Source organism: Osmerus mordax, chromosome 8 (genome assembly GCF_038355195.1).
Source record: "Osmerus mordax isolate fOsmMor3 chromosome 8, fOsmMor3.pri, whole genome shotgun sequence".
Classification (NCBI taxonomy): Eukaryota; Metazoa; Chordata; class Actinopteri; order Osmeriformes; family Osmeridae; genus Osmerus; species Osmerus mordax.
In genome coordinates this window covers 3633473-3652822 of record NC_090057.1, presented here as the reverse complement: position 1 = coordinate 3652822, position 19350 = coordinate 3633473, and the positions used below count along the sequence as shown (strand labels likewise).

Sequence of the window (19350 nt, the reverse complement as noted above, 5' to 3'; positions counted from 1 at the left end):
AAAAAAATAACAAATCTTACTTCCGTGAGCCTATAGCTGGCTGGCTGCAGCAGTGATGATTTTTGGGTTTCGGTAATCTTAAAGCAGCTTAATCCTCTCCCTGCAAGCCACAGACCTCTGACAGATCTCTGCCCTCCACTGCCGTGTTTGTTCAAAGAGAAGGGGAAGCAGCTGATGAAAAGAGGCCATGGTGGTCACCAGGGACACATCGGCTGACATCAGCCCCCGAACATCAACGCTGCCCGGTCTCTCTGCTCTCAGGACACCAGGCACTGTACATCTCCTCCCATGAATCTGCTGTCTCTCTACTTGTGTGTGGGCCTGTTTATCCATCCTAACACACACACACACGGCCTCTTCTTAGTTTTATCTGTTGTCCGCAAGCCTGTGTGTGTCACAGCCTGCCCTGTCTTATCTAGATGCTACCTGTCTGCCTATCTATCTACCCATTTGTCTGACAGCTGGCTCTGCCTGTTTCTTTGTCTTTCTGTCTTTCTGTTTGCCAAAGGAGTTAAACAGACCGGCCATCTTTGCAGTGACCACACACACATAACTCATCTTCACTGCAATTGTGCCAGTGTATTCTCTGTGTATCCTGATGGTTTATGATATCATCTTACATGTATTATCTTCTTGCAATATAAGCTCTGATTGGGGCTCTTCTGGTTTATGTTCTGATTGATTTGTTAACCTACAGGACATGCAAACTGATACGCCTTACATACTCCTAGACTTTGAAGGATCTATCTTACTGACACGAAATTCTCTGGAAATGTGGAATGGAAATAGCAGCGCTTGTTAGGATGTGCTGCACATATGTCAGACATAAATTAATTACTGTCACCCAAACAGGCTGGGCGTGAGCTTTTTAATTTATTATTTCTTGCTCGTTATGGATGATTAAAATGCTGGGGATCTTGGCCTGGACCTTGGTTGAGTCTCTGGTGGGTGCCAGAGGTGGGTGTTAATAATAGATGTGTTTCTGGGGATAGAGAAAACGGGGAAAAGAGAGAGAGAGAGAAACAAGGAGGAAAGAGAAGGGTGCGGTGAGGGTTTTGGAAAGATTGATGTGAGGTGGAAGGAAGGAGGCAGAGAGGTAGCAATGGAGTTGGAGAGGGGAGGAGGGATATGCAGAGAGTGAAGAGAGAGAGCCAGAGAGAGAGAGTGGTGGGAGAGAGAGAGGAAGGGATAGAGTGAGAGTGTGTACACAGAGAGAAAAGAAGACCGGTGGCAAGAGCATCCACTGAAAGGCAGCCATGCAGCCTGGGGGTGCCTCAGTATTCAGAGCAGCTCTACAGGGGAGGAGGGGGGAGGCGGGGGAGGGGGGAAGAGAGGACCTTGGCTGGAGGTCTTCCAGCGAACCGAGGGGAGCAGAGTGTGCCCTGCGGCCAAATCGGAAACCACCTGGTCTCCCTCGCACACTGCAGGTTCCTGCCCTCAACCTGGCTCTCTCACTCACTTCCTCCTCCATGTTTCCTGTCTTGTCTCTAACCCCCTACGCTCTCTTCTCCCTCACGCCCCCTGCTATTGTCCCATTCCATTTTGGACCCCACACTCCAGCCATCCGCTTTCTGTACTGCCTCGCTACGCCGCGTGTCTCTTAAACACTTAAGCCCTCAGACCTCGGAGCCCTTAGCCTCTCTCCTGCTGTCACACTGGACTACTCACCTGCCAGTCATGAGTCAGTGGGCCGGACTAGCCTGGCAAAGCTAGCATGTGATTTGTTTAATATACCTCTGAATAGGGGGACTGAATCACTGCTAACCTGTTGTACAGAATTCCTACTTCTAGAAGCGATGTTCTTTTTTAGCTATGGAAAATCATCCATGATGTGACGGTCGTCGTAATAGGGAGAATCACATTAGGGCACTGATGCACCAAATTCCCGGTCAACCATCTTGTTTCGAGTAATTTGTTTTGTCTGTTCCAATAAGCTGAAGAGGCTGATAGAAACGAAGTCAGAGAACAATGACTGAAACATTTAATTGCACAGATCAGACATGCCTCAGTGAGTGCAACAGTTGGCACCTTTTACCCTATAAATAGTGATACTCCATTTCATTATCTTGACATTAAAAGGTGCTAAAATAAAAGAATAGATGAGATAATAAAAAGAGAGTTATATGTGTCTACAGTGTGATATATTCCTTGAGAGTATACAATGTCAGTAGCCCGAGGCAAGGCAGACTGCATGATGAAGCACCACACATTCCTCTCAGGGTTAGAGGAGAAGGACATGTAAAGGGAGACGAGGCAGCACAATGAAATATGCTCAGGCAATTCCAAGGAGTATGCATTATTAAGAGGAGTAAATGGGTCCAGGATGAACGCAACTCATTAATAGTAAATGTGATTACTGTTTCTGGGAAAACAGCAGTCTGAACAGGGAGGGCTAATTGAAATGGTCAAATCAAATCTAAAGACTTCCCTGTTTACTCATTTACAACTGCTACTGTCTGGCCTGGAGCGTATTCCTGTGGAATCGAGCTGAGACTGTTCCTATTGAACTGAATGTGATTCTGATTATTTTTCTCATTAATTCAGAGGTCCTTGGACTACGGACTTTTTGTATGCTAACATGGGGAGGAGGAAATAACTCTTATATTTTAGGTGAATGTACAGGTGTATGTGTTTTAGGTGTTCGCCCAAGGAGCCATACAAGCTAAAACCGCCACTGGGCTGATGGGTTAGGTGTGACATCATGATGGCAGATGGGAATGAGGTGTTGGCTTCCCCTTCTAAACCTCGTATTTCGTCAGCTTAATTTGTCTTGTCGCAATCTGAAGAGATTTATCAAATGTTTTTAAATCGATAAGGTCATTATTTTGAGAAGGCAGGAATCTATCAAAACTGACCAGCTGCAGACATTGCACACGTTCGTGAAGATGTTGGAAAGGGGTCAGTAACCAGGAATGCTGAGAACTTCAAGTCATTAAACACAGACTATCTGACAACCTCTTTTTACACCCCATATGCCAGCAGAACAGTCTGACGTGAACACTATTCCTCTCGACCCCGAGGGGTTCCCACACTGGGTGAACAGATGCTCTCTCTCTCCTCCTCACAGGCTCCTGGGTGATGGAGGACTAGCAGGATGGCTGTAGTTCACACCAGACACGCCAGGCACCATTAGGAAACATTTTCTGCCCATTTTCCTGATGGCTGCTATCGCTTACGGAGGTGATTTGCTCTCGGTCCCCCTCGTCAGCATCCACAGTGATGGATCTCTCATTGATTGCCAGAGTTGGATATCTGAATACCAGCAAACCCGCTGCCAGTCAGATCTAGCTATGAGCCCCTGGCAAAGAGAGGACGACTAAGCCTGTTTAAGAAGCCCATTCACAGTGACTTACTAAGAGTGCTTATGCTAATCTTGTTATCTCTGCAGGATTCTGGTAATGGAGGAATAGACAACACAAGTTGGGGGAGGGAAGTGTTTTATGTACACTTTCAAAAGGGTAAAATGTCACAAATAGGAATACCTTTAGTGGACTGCTCATCACTAACACAAGGGGTTTTGGTGTCCATGACAGTTTTTCAAATGAACCTGCTAGATGCTTATTCCAATGTGAATATTCACAGTTCAATTAAGATCTCAAATCATGTCACATTACACTAGAATTTCACACTAATTGGGCATGTTAAACTCACACAAGGGGATTCTAATGAAATTATCTCTGCAATGGCCCTATACTTAATTTATAATCAGTTGTCGACGTTTTTGGTCGAGAGGACATAAGCACAGCTGGGAAAAAGGAGTTTGCAATGAAAATGAAAGGTAGCTTATAAACAAGGGGTTGAGGATCTTTTCATCTTAACGTGACCGAGTTTGTTAGGCTGTGTATAACTAGCTCTGATGTGGAAGCTATGCAGGGTGTTGCCTATCCTCTTATTTGAAATGTAGATTCAATAGACCGAGTTCTTTTGAAGAGAGCGCACGTGGCACCTTTAGTGACCGGGTGGAACGAAGCGCGGGACGTGATAAGATTTATAAAATGAAGCATTAATCAAATAAAGGTCACTATGCTTGTGATGTGCATTTGAACGATATCATACAAGAGAAGGTGTTGGCCTGGGCTTTTTAGAATATAGCTACATGTGGAACTGTAATTCCAATGTGGCACTTAAGCAAGTTAAGATAGCAATTACAAAATCAGGGGCGCCGCGTGACACTTAACCATTTGAAAGACGCATTGATAAAAATAGCCTGCAGTATGACTGAATCTCCTTGTTGTAGGGTTAAAGCGTTGCTAGCACTGACTGCGGCAGTCATGGAATTCACAGGCTTTTAGCGCTCCCACAGTTGCACGTCTCTGTTACCTTGGCAACATATTTCTGCATGAAAATAGCATCTGAGAGGAGAGAACCGACGCGAGCTGTGCCCACCGCAAAGAAACACAACACGTCGTTTTGTCAAGAGAACATCAATGATCATTATTAAGACTTCTCAACTGCATATAAAATACCAAAACTGAACTTCGCTATAGCTGATGTGTTAGAAGGCGTCCTAGAGGACTTGCCTGTTGCCCATGGGAATATGGATTTACACTATTAGGCATGCGCTCACAGAATAGACTGACATGCAGGCACATTATTAATGATTTAAAGTAATTAATAAATGCAGTCCATGCAGGACAGTTGATCTGTGAGGATACCTTGCCTATACACATTTACGCATGAAGGACTAGTCGACTTGAAGTTGTTTACTTTGTACTTTTTATGACACACTTTGTGTGCCCTACGCAAACAATGAAAGGAAACGACCGAAAAAAGTACATCAAATCGTTCACATTTGGGTAAGAGAGAGAGAGAGAGGGGCCTTCAAGAACAACCGCAAGGAGTTTCCCAAAAGCAGAGACTTTAGGAGGAACCTTCCACTTCACATTAGCCTAAACAACACAAGGGCTCTGGCTCAAGGGGAAAAGATGCCTAATGAAATAAGCATCTGAGTGAGCAGGTGTTTCAGGCTTGACAGACTTCAACTGCATAACAAGTAGCACATTTGCTCTCCCCTGCCTTTGTCAATCAAAACAACCAATCGACTGAATAAATGCTCCCTATAAGAAAACGCTTGGACGCCCTACGGTGTCATGCCTGTGATATTTATCACAACTCTCTCTCTTTCTCACACACACACACACACACATACACACACACACACACACACACACACACAGGCTACAAAGTAGCAGCGATGTTTAAGTATAGGTTCTATAATGGGTGATTTTGAACGCTCAATCACAGTGTTGCTTCCCACACTGTTTTCAAGACATATGCTCAGTGCTGGATTTTAAATATATGACGCCATTTAGTTCTCGATGATATTTAAAAGCTGACATGATCCATCATGTATTTTTGCTGGGAAAAAAATACCCTACACATTTTTGTTAGGTTTAGTAATTGCCTATATTGTGACTATTTCTATGTAAAATATATGAAAATAATTTTTATAAGATATTTCCCCCTGTAACTTTAATACTTTTCCAATGATAACAAAAAAAAATGTGAGCTTTGAATTTATGAAATAAGCAAGTAGGCACACCTACGCAAATACATTTGTATCTGAAAAAAACTACTTCGGTGAGATAACTTGAATTTGTGTGGGTTTAATACAACTGAGATGCACTGCAGAATAGGTTCAGCACCCTGGACAGCACTCTGCCGGAAACAGCGGAGCTCAATGAAGTTAGCTCATTGTGCCCACCACAGGCCTCACGTGGAACTATCGTTCAACGACCATTTGAACGTTGGTGATATTTGACTCGATTAAGTACGGCAAACATGTCAGTTTGTTTATCTTAAAGCAGGAAGTAGGTACTGACGCGACCATTTCATGAGATTACCGTAGGACAATTAGCTTACGTCCGCTGTCCAATGCAACTTGTTTCTTGCCATTACGGCCTACAATAAAGACATCATGAAAACCGAATTTCCGTCATTGCATCGTTGTGGGTGGTGTTACAATTGCCAGTAGGTGACAGTAAAGAATGTCAATTTCAAAGTTAAAACAAGGATACAGCTGTCTAGCTAACTTCCATTTCTAGAAGAGGGGTCATGTAGCAGAATGCTGAGGTAAGCTATGGGATTTGCAAAGATGAAAACTCGTAAGAATATAGTTATTAATAATATGAATCCTACTAGAATGGATTTTCACCATTTTCACAAACAAACAAAAAGGCACAAGGAAGCTATTCTACCACTACAAAAACAACATAAGCGGTCAGACACTATTAAAGGGAACAGGGGTGACCCTTTTTATTGTGGGTCATTGAAATACATGGTTGTAAATGTCAACAAAAGAACGTTTATGACGCCTGTACATATACATTCTAACACAGAAAGCGATGGTCACGCCGTTGATTTATTAAGCGTTTTTTGAGTACTTAAAGAGACAGGCTCAGAGAAAAGTAACAGTACTCATTTATCTGTATAAGACAATCCGTAAAAATATAAAGCAAACCATGACTAAAAGTTTAATTGATTAACACTTTAAATCACGCCTCTATGTCTACATAATTTCAATACAACCTTACAATACAAGTATACAAGGTTATCGAATGGTTAGAACAACGCAAACCAAAAAATAGGGGTGGAAATTCAAACATAACTTTCTCTTACATAAGATATTTTAATGTGAACAGTAACTCACTTCTCTTCTCTGAGTACCTCAAGTATAGCTCAATACTCAGAAAAAAATAGTCACAAATAGTTTCTTTACATTTCAAAAAGTGTACAATATGCACACTTGGAAAAATAGAAATGAAAAGCTATGCAGATTGGTGAAATAAATTTTAAGTGAAAACAGATTGCTCTCAGTTCTGTGGTAAAAAGAATAGTCTCTGATGTTTCTCCACAAGCTCAATCCTTCTGGCAAAAACATGCCACTACAGAAAGTGGGTGGGGGCTTATTGAAGAGAGTCCCTGTGTTCTTCAGCCAATAGAACAGGAAGAAAAAATGCTACTGGGAGAACGTCACAATTTTGAGACCTCATTTTCCTTCGTTTCCCTTTCAATCAGTCTCAATCATTTCATTCTTTCCTCAAAGGAGGTTTCTCTTGTGTTCAGAAGATGCTGACGTGGTTGGGGTTTGGGGTCAAAACAAGGGGTTCATTGGTTGTTTTTGGCTTTGGCATGTGTGAGGATGTGGGACTTAAGGTTGGTCGACTGGGCAAACTTCTTATTGCAGCCATCAAAAGGACAGACATAAGGCCGGTCTCCAGTATGGATCCGGACATGTGTGCGAAGGTTGAAATCCAGTGAAAATCTCTTCCCACAGCCCTCGAAGGTACACTGAAAGGAGAGATGACACTGGTGTTGGCAAATAAGACCTGAATTATGCAAGTTACCAGCGAATCAGTGAATGCCACTGTAGCTATGTTGAAGGGCTCGTCCCCCTTATTGAAAGCATTGTGTGAAGGAAGTGTAAGTCCATACCTGGAAGGGCTTTTCCCCTGTATGAACAAGTTGGTGTCGTTTTAGTTTGGAGCTCTCTACGAAGGCCTTGCCACATTCTGCACAGACATGCACGCGAGGCCCGTGGGTGTGGAGGTGCTTCCTCATGGCAGAGTTGTCCCTGAACATTTTAGTGCATCCCTAAAAACAGGACTGAAGAGTCAGCTACATGGCATCTACTTGGTTTATTTTCAGAGTAGAGACATGGGGGGGGGGGGGGGTGAACTGTTTTAGAATTCCATGGATGTTTTACATACTCATTCTGGAACCTGAAAACAGAATGTCTATTCGATACATACTGATTCTAAGACTAATTAAAGATGAAAGATTTCACAATACAAAAGAGGGATGGCATACTCAGTAGGACTAGCACCACAGAGGAAGATGATCACAGATTCCACTCATGCCTCAATTATCCAAGAAAAATGCAATCCAGGGAAATTATTCAGACACAGTATTTGTACTTTGTCCATATTTATTTAATCTATTGTCTTGGGTGTTACTAAGAAGTTGCTAAATACATTTGATGAAGTTCTTTCTCATTTCAACATGTTTAAAACCATTTAGATGTACAAAAACAGTAATAACAATTTAGCTAATTATGGAGTGAATGGAGCATTAAATAGATATGCTGGAAATAATGCTAAATGTGTGCTTTAGATAGCAAACTTGCTAGTTTATGAGTAAGCCAACATTGCCATCTAATGCCAGTTGTTAAAATTGGCCGTGCTGAGCTTTAAGCTTTATCCAATCAACTGACTGTGGAATGACTAACATTTCAAGGTGATGGTGAGACGTACTTTATGAGGGCAGGCTATTGTCCTGGGTGCATCATCTTCTTTGATTTTCCTAGGCTTCATCCTAAGAGAACACATCAAAGAGAAAGTTTGTTTAATTTTATACAGCGACATCTACAGTGGATATACGCCCTCACCAGTGCCCGGTTCATATACAGTTTCAATTGACCAGCACCAACGCAAGTGTTAATGAAAGGCAGTTATCAGCCAGTGCTCACCATATAACCTGTGATCTGACAGTTCATATTATAAGCTTAATGCAAAACACTGCTCTTACAGAACTTGACTAGAACTTACCGGACTGGATTTTGACCAAAGGCACCCTCACAGTTACTGAGGGGTCTGAGAAGACAACAGCCACATGAAACTATCAAAATCAGCTCAGATTGAGGTCTGATCGACTGTAGTCTCATATGTGAATTCCACAACTAAAGACCTGAGACATTCTAATGATTATCATTCCGTTTGTGTTTGTGTCGTTAACGATGTGCACGTGTTATGTAGCGTGGGACCATACAACAAACTCACCTGGCAAACTCGGCCAGCTGTTTTGGGTCTGACAAGTCGATCCCTGGGATTCCACCAGGCGGCAGTTTTTTCCCTGTCATGTATTCAGAGTAGTCGGGAGGGGAATTATCCCCGATAATCTGTTCCTCCACCACAGATTCATGGTCGATGTCTTTTTTATCATCTAGGAAACAATGTAGAGAGACTTAACCCATAACATGGACCTTCCACTGACTATATCAATGGGGATTAATTTTTCCATTTGCATTAACTATTTAAGTGAACATTGACAATTTAACAAACTTATATGGGCAACATTTAATAGAATGTTTACATGAACACTCGACACACTGTATAAACTAAACTTTATATTATTCTTTATTGCCGTAAGCATTTCAATGGCTGAATCTGAGATGGATCAGGATTGCCAAATCATTGCAGCCTAAACATGTTATCAGATTTTCCCCCCTCCCCCCAGAAATCTACACCAGTTCAGGTAATTCTACTAGACAGGCTGTTCCGCTGATTAGCGTTATGTGCTAGCTTTTCTCCGTACAATTTCCTATAACATAATTGACGGCCTTCTCTCTTGAGCCAGCAGCGCGCTCGCTCTGAGCCACTTCTGGCTCGCACCCCCACAGACGCCGCCATTTTCGCCCGGCCGATCGCCATGTTTTCGGGCGGCCATACTAGTCTCGGGGAACATGGCGGCGCCCAGCAACACCTAAAAACATGGCCTCCTTTCAAAACAAAAACATTTCAATCCGATATCGTGCAATTTTGCACCGAAAACTTTCAAAACAGCCATCGGTAACGGTCGGACGAACTACCCCAGGAAATGAACTGGTGCAGAAGGACAACGCCCTGCAACAAGGCCCCTTGCACAAGCTTCGACCAAGCACGAACAATGCGGGAGACTGGAAATGACAGATAGAACCTTACTTACCCGACGCCCACATTGTGACAGAGAATTCCCCCTCCAGTGTCTTTATTTGCACTTGCTTCTGTTCCCATTTTCTACTGCTTGCTTCTGCACCGCTTAAATAGCTCTTTTTGCCTGATTTCTTTCCACTGCCACCTCCTCTCTTCATCCGACCAACAGAGCTTTTCCCTGCCACAGTGACTAAAGTCTGTTCAATGTACTCGTCCTCCACACCAGGTGCTGGGACGGGAATGAGGATCTGATCGTCATAACCTCCATCTGCATGTAGGTCCGAATCATCTCCGCCCACCACCTCCTCCCTAGTTTGCACTAATATTACTTCTTGGTGGTGGTGGATTGAATTTGGGTCGTCTAACGGCTGAAGTGCTATCATGGGTTGCTCGTCGTCGTCGTCGTCGTCGTCTCCACCGACCACCGTAGTCTCGATAGTTTCCACCGGTATCGTTTCCACCTCTATCTCGTGCAGTTCCACAATTTCAGCCGGCATCTCCGAGCCGTCTGTCTCAATATATAGTGTATCCCCGGATGCCATATTGAAGTCCGCCAGCTTGCTGATCATGCACACCGTGCAACGTTCGTTTACCCAAACACACCCCCCTGTTCCTGCACCCGTTCTCCCTCTTCGAACACAAATAACTCTCCACTCCGTCCCACACCAAATCTCGCCACCACTATGCTCTCACTCTGAAATATCGCGAGACCTTCTGAACAGGGCCGACAGACCGTTGTTTTCCTTTAACATTACGTTGTACTATAATTTTTTGGGAGTATGCATTATGTGTGACAGTGTTTTATGTTAAACTAAAATGCACTGGAAGCTGCAGCTGTGACCTCTTTACAGTCCATAATTCTGCATAACACAACATGTTTGATTGCTGTCAAGTCCAGCTGCGGTTCATGTGTTCCTTGAATAAAGTTATAAGTAAGTTTATTAATGTCTATGGACGTTATTAATAATAGACGTAATTTCATTCACAATGAGAAAGCTAGTTAACATCATTGTTGCTTACTTAACTAAAAGTCTAGTTCCGTTTATGCCTTTTCCAAACTGCCCGCCAGATGACGCCATGGGGCTCAACAAGAGATTATCAGCAGACAAATTCAAATCACATACATTTACTAACGACATGCTCAATCAAAGAAACCGCTTCATTTATCCAAGACATTGTTCACAGTTTTATTTAAATTCATTTTTAACTTAGTGTGTAACTTTTTTTTTTCCAAACCAGGAAGCACTTGGTCATAAAAGGAAATAATAAAACGAACAATACTTCACCATATCCTTGCAGCCAATAAACATTTTATTAACAACATCACAAATACTCTGGTGTATTAATGTTTTTGTTCATAAGATTGCAATATCCAAAGAGCAATAATTTTCCACCCTCAGGAAAAGGCCTGTCTTTAAAAATCTTCGTCAGTGATTACACAAACTACTGTGTTGGCGAAAAGGATACAAAACTCTTTAAAAAATTTTGAGGTCAGATAACGAGAAATAAATGCATGTGCTTAAAATGGTATCTTAAACAATGAAACAAACAAAAAATTAAATAATAATTCCAATATAAAATACAAAAGGCTGACATAAAGTGATGTGCAATGATTATTATTATCATTATCATTAATATCATCATTATTATTTCATTATCATTACTATTGTCATCACTAAAACTACTACTACTTATATTCACACTTCAACATCTACAATAATAAAAATGATAGCAATAATAATGACAATAATTTATAACACAGACCAAAGTGGAAAAACCAAATCAAACTTGAAAAAAGCAATATTATTTGAATGTCTTCCATTTTCTTCAAGATTGAAAAACTGAACAAGAAAACTGGGCAAACAATGGACAGAGAATAAAGAGAGACAAAGAATGACAACAGAGAAATCAGTGCGAAAGTGTCCTCCGTCCAAGTCTTCCTCTAAGAGGAGGTTTAAGAGACGTCTCTGTCGTATCATAGCAACGTTACCATGTTGCTTCAGTATCACAGCAAAGTAGAATAAATAGATGTTTATAGTTTGGGCCTTTTCTTCCTCTTCTGAACCACAGCGGTTGCTATGGAGACCATGGTTCTGACAGTTGGGTCACATGAGGGATCAGAAACACTATGTAGTGCTGATTCTACTGAGTTCATGTCTAATGGCTGAAAGAGAACAAACATGGGAGAGCAGTGTTACTGGTCAGGGCATAAACCACAACTTGAATTCAACTTGCTATTACTTGCTAGTTGCTATTACTTTCATATATAATCAACAATATTAAACTTTTTTATACGATGGCTTGGAGATGAAAGTTTAAGTAAAGTATTTACCCTCAGGCATATATAAACTTTTAACCAAAACATTTTCCAGGGTTCCCATTCTCTGTATTAGAACAGTTAGTGCCACCTAGTGGACAACAGATGTACAACTTTGGCTATCTTACCAGCATTACCAGCCATACTCCAACACCATGCTAAAGGTCACTAGACTGAACTGTCAATGTAACACAGAAAGAAATAACATTCTTAGTCGATGTGGGACATACCATCAATGATCTCATCCTTCACCTTGTGCAATTCGCGTACAACTTCTTCCAAGATTTCCTGAGACGAGAGCACCAGTTATAATCACAACTGTGCTTTTGGTTGTTATAAGCCGTAGTACACAGTTACTGTGGCCGTGAGCCTTACCTGTTTCATTCTGTCGAAGTCTAAGGCGTCTGTGTCACTGTTGCTTCCCACTGGCCGTACCCTGCAAAGACAGGATCGTTAAACACAAGCTTTTACCCTTTTCGCTTTGCCCATTTGCCTTAAGTTTCCATCATGTGTGGCGACAGCGTCCTAAACGCAGCGGTTCTGACTGATTGTGTGATGCTACTGGCTGCTCTGTCAGGTTGTTACCTTGATACCAGCGATGACCTCTCCGCAGAGTTGGCCCGATCCCATGGCTTCTTCACTCCATCTACGTAGGGGCGGGGCGGGGAAGGGAAGACGACAGCCATTGGTCAGTTTCCCCTCTACTGCAGTGTCACCTGATACACTTACTTCCTGTCACATCTCGTACTGAACTCAGTTGTTTATGAATGGACGGATTGTTTACCTGTGGCGTTCTGTCCTCCCCTGGTGATAGGTGAAGGGGAGTTGGGGTCATCCTGTGTATGGCAGACGGGGAACAAAACATCATCAGCACAATCAGCATCATCTTCATCCTCAATAAAATGAATGAATGAATGCCTTTTATTGTCATTGCACATACAACAAAATTAAATTGCACTTCTCCTCGTGGTGACACATAGTATGACAGGACAATATAGTAAAACATGAATTAAGACATAAAAAAGACACCTAAGCAATATGAACACTGTTCATAACGCTACTGTCTACAGTCCATCCTGCTAAAGTGACTGTCAGCTATGTGCACTTACATTTAGGCTATCCTCGGGCTTCTCTGATGCTGCTTTCCTTCTGGGGGCAAGAAGAAGCCTCAAGTCAACAACAACATCCACATGACCCATCATGTTCACCATCCATCTTGGATTCTATACACTGCTTTCTTAGAATGCTCTTGTCTGTTGTGGTCATTCTAACTCTATGCTCTGACCTTCGTGCCAGCAGGGCGTTCATCTCCTCCATCAGCCCTCCACTCCCTCCACTTGTTCGGTTGGCATCATTTTTGGCGCCTGACCCTGATGAGTTGTCTTCAGACTGTCAGGGGAGAGGAGAGGAGAAGAGAGAGGAGATGGGAGAGGTGACATAACATGTTGTGGTGAACCAGGTTGTGACAGACATATCTTATTCGACTTAGGTGTAGCAGTAGCAGAGAAAGAGGCAGTAGCAGAGAAAGAGGCAGTAACAGAGATAGAGGCAGTAACAGAGACAGAGGCAGTAACAGAGACAGAGGCAGTAAAAAAGACCGAGGCAGTAGCAGAGACAGAGGCAGTAAAAAAGACAGAGGCAGTAGCAGAGACAGAGGCAGTAAAAAAGACAGAGGCAATAGCAGAGATAGAGAGGACAGGTGTCTCACTCTTTGCACGCGGCGCAGTTTGGCACCGGCGATCATGGCGGCGAGTCCCGTCTGGGCTGGGGGTTCGTCCATCCCTCCTCCCATGGGGAGCGGCGGGGGCAGCGGGGGAGGAGGAGCCCCTGCCGCGGGGGGAGGGGGGCCCGGAGGAGGAGGAGGGGGAGGGGGGCCGCCTCCCATGGACATGGGGGGAGGCATCGGGGCCGGAGGAGCCACAGAGAGCACGGCGGGGTGGCCTGGGAAAGGAGACCCTGGAGAGAGGAGGGGACAGCCTGGTGAGAAGAGGACTCCTGGGTGTCGTGCGTAGAGCAGGGTGGGCCGTGCGGCCGTGATGCTGGCAGACGTTCCAGGCGCAGGGGTTGTTCACCTGAGTTAGATGATCGTCGCTCTCTCTCCAGGTGTGCCTGCATCTGCTGCTGCTGTTCCATCATCTGCCTGCAGACACCACAAACAGTCCAGACAGTCAGTCAACCGGTCAGACACCACAAACGCAGTCAGCTAGTCAGCTAGCGAGCCAGTCAGCCAGTTAGTCAGCCGGACCATCAGTGAATAAGTCAGACAGGTAATTGCAGCACAAGGTTTTACATGATCATGACATTGATGATTCTCCATTCCCCAATTACTCTTTTTTTGTGCTCCCCCCTCCCACGCCCTCCCACGTTCCCAAGCCCCCTGTCCCCTCCTGTGTCTGATATGAGAAGCACATGTCAGAGCTCTGGGCAGTGAGCAGAGGCAGCAGAGAGGAAGTGGAATTTTCCAGCTGTGTGTCGGATAGGAGATGTGCTGAGCCAGCACCCTGGAGCCTGACAGCAACAACACAGCAACACTGAAAGCTGCATGGCAACACTGCTGGACCGCACACGGCCACCGGAGGGCTCTCTACCCACAGGCTTTCTCCCGCTTGAGAAGACATCCACAGTCCACGATCCCATCAAATATGTGTGTTTTTGCCCTTAACATTTGGAGCTATGACTGTAACAACGTGACAAAAAAATTCGGACACCATATGGTACCTTATATCACATGCAGTCATCATCTGGTGTTAGGGTTAGCTTTAGCTACAGTCTCTCTCTCAAGAGGAAACACTCTGAAAGGCCGTCACAAAGTCTCCAACGTAATCTCCAGCACAAATCTGCTGCTACCTTATACTATCTACAATCTGCCAACATGATTTAGCAGAAATAAATGCTTCCTTCATTCCTGTATTATTACTATAGTCTCTCCCTGCTGCCTACTGTCTTAAGCTCTGTTTCTCTCCTGTCTCTATCTCTCTGTCTATGTCTGCCTCTCTTTCTCTCTCTCTCTCTCTCTCTTTCTGTAGTCTCTCCCCCTCCCCTGCTCTCTCTTTCCTTCCATCCCTCTCTCCCTCTCCCCTCTCTGTCCCCCATAAGTTAATCCAGTGAGGAGACAGAGAGAGAAAACCGAGGGAGCAGAGAGAGAGAGAGAGAGAGAAAGAGAGAGAGAGAGAGAGAACAAAAATAAAAGGTTGATGAGGACAGCTGGTTGGGTGGGTGGCTGGGGGGGTTACGTGGTCTACTGATGCTGTTTACAGCTCTGTGCTCTACTGTGACTCTGTGCTGTGCTGTGACTCTGTGCTGTGCTGGGTCTCTGTGCTCTGCTGTGACTCTGTGCTGTGGGACTGTGGCACAGCAACATGACTCTGCTAATCCTCACAGTAGAGCCTGTTTAGGAAAAGGTCTGGGAATGTTTGAAGAAGGTTGAGGTATCTGTTTTCTTCTTTTGTGTGGAGCTGCGGCTCCGTGTTATTGGTGTCTCCTGCTGTTCAGCGAGTGTTCTGTGGGCGTTCTGTGGCCGTTTTGTGGGCGTTCTGTGGCCGTTTTGTGGGCGTTCTGTGGGCGTTCTGTGTGTAGTTTTACCTGGCTCTCTGAACCTCCATCTCGTCTGTGGTTGGGCCATTTTGGACTTGGCGCTGGACTGCTGGGCCTATGAGAGACGAGAGAGGAGGCGGGATAGTGTTGATCACAATTTGCATCACTGAAGACCGTAAGCACATACATGCACATCGAAGCACACGCAAACACACAAACATACTCTCACACACACACACACACACACACACACACACACACACACACACACACACACACACTGTTCAGTGTCATTGGATATCCAGCTCACCTGACACGTGAGAGGTGTGGAGCCAATGTCCTCCCCCATCTCTCTCTCTCACACACGCACACACACACACAAACACACACACACACACACAGTAACACAACCTTTGCTCCTGAATATGGGCTTGGGGACTTGAAAACTTGATACGTGCATATCTCAAGTCTATCTGAAGTGTGCGGCAGGCTTATCATAAGAACCTTCTGGAGTTGCTCCTGAAGCCACCGCTATGCTAGCCTTTCTCAGAGGCTTGAGAGCAAGGTTCTGGTGTGTTCAGGGTTGCCGTGGGTGATGGACGGGTCTTAAAGTGAGGCAGAGGAAATACCAGGAGTTTGTGATTACAGAGAGAGAGAGAGAGAGTAAAGGGGGGGGGGGAAGAGACAGAGACAGAAACTTCCCTAACATCTGCTGGAGGGTCAGGGTCACAGACAGAACAGCAGCTTAATGACAGGGAGAACAGGAGCAGCTCTCAGTAGCATCTCAGAGCTACAGGAAACCAGCCATGGCCTTCAGTACCCATTACTGCTTTACATTTAGCAGACGCTCTTATCCAGAGCAACTTACAGTAAGTACAGGGACATTCCCTCCCGAAGGCAAGTAGGGTGAAGTGCCTTGCCCAAAGACACAACGTAATTTTTCACGGCCAGGATTCGAACAGGCAACCTTCTTATTAATAGCCAAATTCCCTAACCGCTAAGCCACATGACTCCCTTGACTCTCACACACACCTCACATGTGTGAGGTGTGACCTATAGACAGTTACAGGAAAGTACAGTTCCAAACACACAGCTACATTACATTGGTGGTTCCCACTGTGGTGTAGTAAGTATGGTTCAAAACACCAGGGTAGGAAAGATAGGGCCAACATTGAGGCTGTCACACACAACATGCACCTTAAGCTTAGTGATGACATCATACAATATCAATAGCAACCTACCACAAAAAGCAAAATGGCCACTATCAACTACACCCTGCTACAAACTTATTTATCTCAGATCTTTACGAAAGGCATAAGAAACAAATCAAACCGAATCAACCGAACACATCATCCATCCAGCCTCCTCAGACACCACAGTTTCCACTAACACCAAGAACATCCAGGGCCCTGCCAACACCAGCTCGCCTTCGGACAATAACACACCCAGAACACGTCCGGCAGCGCTGAACACACACTCACACACACTCACACACACTCACACACTCACACACAGAGCCATCTCAGTCTCAGCAGACTGGCCGGCCCAGGCAGGGTGGAGGTACCTACAGGACATGTTGATGAAGAAGAACCGACCGTGGCAGAAACAGAAGCACTGACAGATCCACTCTCTGCTGACCATAGCTATCCTTCAGCCTCCTGCCCATCATCCTCCTCCTCATGTTCCTCCTCCTCTTCCATCTCCTCTCTCTCCTCCTCCTCACCACTCCTCCCTCACCTGTCAGAGCACCCTCCCCTCCCACCCTCCCCCAGCTCAGATGTCACCACCCTCCCCCCCCAGGTAACTCACACCTTGGGCAGCAGCCGTGAAGCGAGTGCCTGCTTAATCATTCACGAAGACAGTCATATTCCAGCAGCCTGTTCCTCCAGACCACCGGGGGTGTTGGCTGGTGGGGGGGGGGGGGGGGGGACGGGGACGACACACGACAAGTTACCTGGGGAGCTTGGTAGGTGGTTCGAGCCTTAATGAGGATAGGAGAGGGGTAAACTACCAGGGCTAGGGCAGAGGCTGGGGCAGTAGAGGCCGGGGGAGTAGAGTCTAGGGCTGAGGCAGGTAGCTGTGTGCCCGGGAGTGACGCTGCTCTGCTATCAGAGGAGCCTCTCTGTTCTCTGCCAGTGTTATGAAGCTGATGAATAGCTGCTCTCTAACAGGGACCCTGAGGAACACTTCTCCATGACTCATTTTAATTAGGCACTGATGAAGGAAGTGTTTTGTCAGTCTCATCACTAACGGAGTGACTGAGTTCAGTTGAGTTCTGGCTTTTATAAGAATTAGTAATTGGCAGATTGGAGAGATAAACATGGCCAGTTCAGACACAGCGGTACTAGCAAGTCTCTCTGAGGCATGAAAGTCAGAGGACGGTGTTTACAGTGAATACAGATAAGAAAGATAACATAAAACCAGTAGGTGTTTGTTATTATAGAACTGTGTCTGTCATCAAGACTGAATATATGAGCAGATGATAAGGTAATAGACGATTGTGACATACATCCCATTTCTTCCACAGCTCCCAGAATGCAGTGCAGGAGTAAAACCTCCTCTCATTATCTGTGTGTGTGTTTGTGATTTAGTGGGTGTGTAGAGGTGAAACTAAGGTCACAGGGGAAGCAAAAATAATTAGCTCAATAACAAAGACAGGCTTTTCGCCTTAAATGAGCCTCCGCAGCAGAAGATGATGTGGCTTTCCCTTTTCCCCTGACGACATCATCCATCATCCGCTGGGGCCCAATCACACAGTCCTTCCTCAGGCTCCAGTGCCTGGGCACCACCCCTGATACAGTCTGACCCTCCTGATGCCTCAATCCTGCGGGATGTCCAGCGGTTCGTTGTAGGAGAGCTCCATGAACAGCACCACCATCTCTCGTGGCACGGTCGACTAGCTAGTGTTTGGTGCGGAGGCGAATGGGAAAGACGTAACATAAACAACACCAATTTATTTCCGGATCATGTGATTGGCTGGACAGAAGACCGGGCTATATAGCCCTCACCACCAACACCGTACACTAACGATGTCTAGCTGCGTCAAAGCTACAACAGCAGGGGTTTCCAGCAGGTGGCGCTGTGTCCCAGAAGGTGCGACACCGCTACCCCCCTGGGAGCTTCTTCTACACCAGAGTCTAAACAGCAGCAGAACGGTACATGAGTGGGGAGTCAGGTGGCTGAGCGGTTAGGGAGTCGGGCTAGTAATCCGAAGGTTACCGGTTCGATTCCCGGCTCTGCCAAATGACGCTGTGTCCTTGGGAAAGGCACTTCACCCTACTTGCATCGGGGGGAATGTCCCTGTGAGTCGCTCTGGATAAGAGCGTCTGTAAATGTAAATGTGAGTGGATGCGGCTGGAGAGAAAGTCCTGTGTGCTGAGACGAAAGAGGCCTGAACCTGTGCTGGAAGTCCCAGTGGGTGAAGGGGCAACATGTCAGAGAAAAGCCCAGAGGAGAGACAAGAAATATGGATGAGAACTGACAACCGGCCCCCAACCAAACCCTGCACTCTGGGAGACAAAAACCCTTAAGGACAAACGCTCTTTTCCTGCCCTGGTTCCAAGCTTGGCAAGAGGAACCCGCTACCCCATCACTGGAATGACTGGATTTACTGTGTATCAACTGGGGCTTTGCTCAGACCTGTTTGTCCGGGTTAGACACGCTACAATCTGCCCCCTTCGCTGCCTTCAGGGTTCCCAGCTGGGGGGGGGGCAGGACGAGGACCCCCTCACCCCCCAGGAGAGGAGCCCCACCCAGGGGGTCTCCAGACCCAGTGGGGTCAGCGAGAGAGCCGTGTGGAGCACTGGGTTT

At 45.4% G+C, this 19350-nt stretch overlaps 2 protein-coding genes across 4 annotated transcripts in view; both read right to left on the bottom strand.

Annotated features, from left to right (window-relative positions):
• Positions 1-6225: 6225 nt before the first annotated feature.
• yy1b (YY1 transcription factor b) lies at positions 6226-10316 on the bottom strand. 3 transcript variants are annotated; one of them, XM_067242341.1, is made up of 6 exons: positions 9703-10316; positions 8778-8940; positions 8547-8591; positions 8253-8313; positions 7435-7593; positions 6226-7290 (listed from the first exon to the last, which is right to left on the bottom strand). In XM_067242341.1, the coding sequence occupies exons 1-6, from the start codon at positions 10256-10258 to the stop codon at positions 7108-7110; spliced, it is 1167 nt and encodes a 388-aa protein (XP_067098442.1). In that variant the 5' UTR covers positions 10259-10316; the 3' UTR covers positions 6226-7107. The 3 variants fall into 3 exon arrangements, with proteins under 3 accessions (XP_067098442.1, XP_067098443.1, XP_067098444.1); XM_067242342.1 differs by having other exon boundaries at positions 8778-8928; XM_067242343.1 differs by lacking the exon at positions 8547-8591.
• A 1125-nt stretch (positions 10317-11441) lies between these two features.
• Positions 11442-19350, bottom strand: part of evlb (Enah/Vasp-like b) — a 32202-nt gene continuing 24293 nt past the window's right edge. Inside the window, exons 4-13 of the mRNA XM_067242086.1 lie at positions 15589-15655; positions 14079-14146; positions 13715-13962; positions 13292-13395; positions 13116-13152; positions 12791-12842; positions 12592-12652; positions 12382-12442; positions 12237-12294; positions 11442-11853 (exon numbers count right to left, since the gene is read on the bottom strand). Coding sequence (XP_067098187.1) covers positions 11816-11853; positions 12237-12294; positions 12382-12442; positions 12592-12652; positions 12791-12842; positions 13116-13152; positions 13292-13395; positions 13715-13962; positions 14079-14146; positions 15589-15655 — 794 coding nt within the window. The 3' untranslated portion in view covers positions 11442-11815. The remainder of the gene's footprint in view (positions 11854-12236; positions 12295-12381; positions 12443-12591; positions 12653-12790; positions 12843-13115; positions 13153-13291; positions 13396-13714; positions 13963-14078; positions 14147-15588; positions 15656-19350) is intronic.